Source organism: Montipora foliosa, chromosome 1, assembly GCF_036669935.1.
Source record: "Montipora foliosa isolate CH-2021 chromosome 1, ASM3666993v2, whole genome shotgun sequence".
Classification (NCBI taxonomy): domain Eukaryota; kingdom Metazoa; phylum Cnidaria; class Anthozoa; order Scleractinia; family Acroporidae; genus Montipora; species Montipora foliosa.
In genome coordinates, this window is record NC_090869.1 from 62,803,898 (window position 1) to 62,808,897 (window position 5,000).

The 5,000-nt window shown below is 41.3% G+C and overlaps 1 protein-coding gene across 1 annotated transcript in view; it reads right to left on the bottom strand.

Annotated features, from left to right (window-relative positions):
- LOC137980046 (uncharacterized) overlaps positions 1-4,555 on the bottom strand; it is a 4,615-nt gene extending 60 nt beyond the window's left edge. Inside the window, exons 1-3 of the mRNA XM_068827397.1 lie at positions 3,989-4,555; positions 2,652-2,805; positions 1-898 (exon numbers count right to left, since the gene is read on the bottom strand). The exon at positions 1-898 is cut by the window's left edge and continues 60 nt beyond it. Coding sequence (XP_068683498.1) covers positions 585-898; positions 2,652-2,805; positions 3,989-4,351 — 831 coding nt within the window. The 5' untranslated portion in view covers positions 4,352-4,555 and the 3' untranslated portion in view covers positions 1-584. The remainder of the gene's footprint in view (positions 899-2,651; positions 2,806-3,988) is intronic.
- Between the last annotated feature and the right edge of the window lie 445 nt (positions 4,556-5,000).

A 5,000-nucleotide genomic window follows, 5' to 3' on the forward strand; every position in this document is an offset into this window, starting at 1 on the left:
TTCAGGCTCCCAGATAGTCGTTTTTCGCACGCATTTGTTTTCTCTTTCCCTTCTATCTGGAAGCCTGGAACTGGCGACAAGCGAAAATGACATAGAAGCCATCGTCGATCTCACTTTCCGTTTTTTCAGGTCGACGTTTTGCTCAATAATTCCCTTGGACCGCATTGGCCTGGGTCTAAACTGCGAAGTTAGTGGAGGTTTTTGCACCAAAGGCGTCGATTCATTTCGCAATACAAATCTCGGTTAGCCCCAGAATGACAAGAAAAGCACACTATAACTTCTTTCTGTTCCATGTTTGAAAATTCTGTCCCCAGTTCAAAGAAATGGGAATTTTAAGTTTAATGCTGGGCAGAAATAGCTTTCCATAGTCATTGGCTAACGGAGGAAAATGATCCTTTTTAAAGGCACACCTTCAACCAACAGGCTTCTCGACCGTTTGTTTTTGTTATGGGAATTCGCATTGCTTATCGCAGCGATCTTATTGGATGAATTTCAGCTTTGGCTGGATTTTCATGTATGAAACGCAATGCCTGTCAGTTGAAGGTGGGCCTTCAAGTTTGGCTAAATCATGAAGGTCTTAGACGCTAACACCAAAGTGTGTGCCATCTATTGATCTTCCTTCCCGAGCACGTGATTACTTCCAACCAATGACTGCCAAACGACGTCTCGTTTGAATTGTCATCCGTATCCACGTACCCAATCACGTGATCTGTATTGATGACGTGTTTGCAGCAGTGCATTGCAGTCAACCGTAATGACAATTCAAACAAGTGAAGAGATGTGAGGTCGAACGAATAATTCTCGTAAAACAGTATATCACTGTTCCCTTTCTTCTTTGAAGTTCGAAATGATTGCAAAATCTTCTGTCCGCTCATCAAGGACAAGATCAAGTACAAATCTGCAAACGAGAAAAAAAATATATAAATGAGGAAGAGCGAAAAGGAAAATGCGTACTCCGTCTCATCTCGTTCTCGCTTGCGCGTCTCCCAACAAAACGCAACCATGTTAATATCGCCTTCTTTACACGAAATACTCGACTTACGTCTTCTTAATTTAGGGACGTATCCCGATTGCAGAATGAACGGGATAAATCCCGAAGGAAGCATGAAGTGACGGAAAAGCGTTCTTAGCAACTACGGCGGAAACGATAACAAAAACGTTTTCTTCTTCTGCTATTATCCATTCTCTATGGGTAAAGTACGCTACAATTGGATTGGTAGGGACGCTCTTACAGTAAATACGGAGGTTAAAAGACTCACTTAACGTTCAAATGGATACATCGTCATCAATGAAAGCCTCAGTGTCAAATTCACGTTATTTTTTGTTCGCAGAGGCTAGGGCGGTGAAGAAATGTACCAAGATGCATGACGCACGTGCAGCGGGAATTTTTTTTTACTGATTAAGCTTAGTGTTTGGTGGCAGGGAGTTCAAGACGTCGACGAAAACGTCACCTCAAAATATAACTTTGCACTGTCGTATGTCTTTCGCAATAACTCCATCTCGTTGTCGTCCTACAGTGTGGGCGAAGTCTCCTAACAATAAACTTGGTACGAGCGGTTTCAGAATAAAAATACAGAATGAAAGGTTTGTATTTGTGAGTTCGCGTTGTCGTCAAAACCTCAAACGGTTTGGTGACTTCACGTCGTTGTGCAGAGTACTGTAAGATCCGCACGTGCAACACGATAATCATTTTTCCTCTTTTGACCAATGATATTCTTGTTCAGTTTGTGGCGTTCTCGTTGATGACCGCGTCGTAGTTGTTGATAGTTCGGTATTAGAGAGAAAAACCTTGAATAACAATGACCACAGCCAGGTTTTCTGAGCCCGCGAGACTGAGCACCCCCAGCAAACCATTGTTTTACCGAAAACCGCTGGTCAGCAACCTATTAGAGGGCTCAAGCAAGGGCAACGACGACGGCTTCGAGAACGACCCATAGAAAAAAAAAACACAACTTCGCTTTATTTCGCGATCATCCCAAGTCTTTCGGCAAATGGAAAATGTGTGCAAACTTTCGTGGAACAAAATTGGTATGAACGGTGTGGCGGTTTTACCGTTTAGAAATCGATAGAGAGCAAATTTTCATCAGGTTCTCGCGTCCTCCAGCTGCACAACCAATTGTAATATCCAGGCTTTTCGAGCATTGGTTTGTTTGTTATTTTTGCTATTTATTAGTTTAAGCAGATTGAGGTTTTGGCAGCTATTCAGCTGATGTGGACCTGCTATACCCACCCAACCATATACACACAGAAGACAGCCACAACACCGGGAACTTCATCCCCTACTCTTCTCGAATAGTGTGTGGGTTCTTTAACGTCCCACAGGGAACTAATGAACATGGAAGTTATTTGTGAGACGGGACCTCCGGCTTATAGTCCTTATCCGAGAAGACTTGAAAGTCTAACCATTTGCAGATGTAATTACAAAGGCAGCACTTTCTCCTCAGTTATTTAAAGACCCTGAGTGTTGGTCCGGCCGGAGTCCCGACTCCCGCATAGCAGCCACGACCTCCCGCATAGCAGCCCGGTGCGGTGCGCACGTCGTGCCGGCGAAAAACACACTGCCATTCTTTTGGCAACCCTTACTCGATCCTGTCACTTTCTTTATCTTAAAACGTAGAAAAAATGATTCCTACGGATCAACTGAAAATCACCTGAACAGCTCACACCACATCTATCTTGTTTCTTTTCGTCAGGAGCTTTACAGCAGAGGTTCCTGGCTTTGACAATACACACTTTTAACCGATTTGAACTCTTCTCATACTTCAACGATATATTCACCTCTCCAGCTGGAAAATCTGGAAATAGCTAAAAATGAATATAAAAAAGGAGTAAACATCTAGAAAGCATTGAACACTATCAACCACGCGGAAATATGTCCATTCTTTGAATCTTTGGCGATTTTTCTGGCTCACTATCTTGCCGGAAATCAACATCATAAAATATGTTACTCGTGGTGGTTCGAAAAACAACTTAGAGTTCAGTGTCTCGTTTTTTCAACGAACTTGTTCCAAGAGAATCGTCTCAATAGTTACCCTCGCTGCTCCCCAAAATGAACCGAGTTCTCTGAGCACAAAAATGTTATGGGCAGATATTTAAGGCCACAACATAACACAGGGATCCATCTCCCACAGAACCTATTTTTCTCCGTTTGGGCCAGAACAGCTGGAGTGGATGTGCTATACTTTTAGGAAGTAGAATATATTATACTTCTTGTACGCTTTTAAAAGGCTTTACGAAGTACTGTTTGGCCCACGCGGCCGGAACTTCGATAAACTTGATTACTCGAGGGCGTTATACAGCGAGAATTTCCATTGCAGAAATCATGTCGACTTTGTACATAATTTTTTTTTCTATCCTTGATCGCTTTCCTGAAAAGTTAACATGTTATGGCCGAATATCGTCCTCTATTTTTAATTTCTTAAGGACAAATGTAAGCGAAGGGTTGAGTGTAGGTTAACCACGCAGTGTACGAAAATTCTTCGATTTAATCATTTTTAGTATTAAAAATAATTGTTATAAGATTTTTACTCTTTTGCTTCACTTTTCTTTACAAAAGTTAATGTTGCTTTAAAAATGCCTTTCAAGCTTTAACTTCTTTTTATCAATGTTAAAGAGAGTGGGCAGTATATGGACGCAGAAGATACTGAGCGCCTTATAAATGTTTTTCTCACTCTTAATTGTCTTAAACCTACGATAGTGAAGCAAGAAAGACGGTCAATGAACCGTGTAAATGCGGCTAAAAGGAGTTATGTCAGAAGAAATAAATTTGTCGCTTTTAAAACGACAATATGTTGTGGAGTCTTTTAAGAGATCACAGAGACCAAAGACCAAACTTTATAAATTCAGAACATCTTAATTCAACTCTTCAATCCCAAATCTTTTGATAAACATGGAAATTGTAAATTGAACGTGTTATGAAAACCGTCATCGCTTGCCAAATCTTGTCTTTTACGATCGCCAAGGGGTCTAAACAGTGCTGCTCTCTTACCTGCGGATAAATCGATTCTTCCTCGCCTCGGAATCCATTCTTCCTCGGCGAATTATTGTTATCTGCAACACTTTGAAGCGAAGGTCGATCGTCTTCAGAGTTCGCTAAATGAAGCCCTTTGAGAGCATGAGTTCCTTCCGTAAACAAATTCAAAGCGGGTTTTGATCTTGATTTCTTTTGTCTGTTGATCGTGTCTGCTTGGAAAGCCAATGGCTGAACCGGCCATGGCCTTGCTTTCGGGGAAATGATGTTTTGATTACTGCTCGCCTCTTTCCGCGATTCTATCCATTCGAACCATGTTTCTTCGTCTTCTTCGTTCTCGAAAACCGAAGTAGTACATTGTTTACAATTGTTATTCCCCATTTCTAATTGCTTAGTGCATCGATGAGGCTCAAATCGAAACCTTCCTTTTTCGAATTTTCCCTCATGTTAGCACTTCCACTTTATAATCAATTTTTTGAATAGGGAACCTGTAACAGTTTTTGCCCCGCTTTCAATTTAAATGAGAACAGCGAATAAATAAACAACGTTAGTGGTTACGCACAAATCGTGTTGCAAATTAAATATTCAAAATCTTCGGTCATATAAATAGCATCAAGCTCGTACTTGTTGTACCACAGGTAGCCCAAGCTCGGTATATGAGCAGCTCTTTTATATGATGACTTTGCATTGTTACGTGACTCGAGCGATTTGCCTAGTGTTTCTGTGACCTATGAAAATGTAGCGATTTAAATAAAAATCGTCTTACCTTACTTTAGTTGAGTGTTTTTTCCCTCTTGTGTGGTCTTTGAGCCGATTTACGGCCATTCCTGTTAGTTTTAGAGGAACCGGTTTGCGCCCTCTCTCTCGCTATATATATATATTCATGCCCTTGGTTTCTGGGAACAACATCAATCTGCATTTTTCGATATTCGTGTCTGTCATCCCAATACAGAGTCATACAAACAACTGGAACCAAAGCAGATCTACCGTTTACACGAGAACCAAAAGAAGCGCTCCTACTCCAGACGTG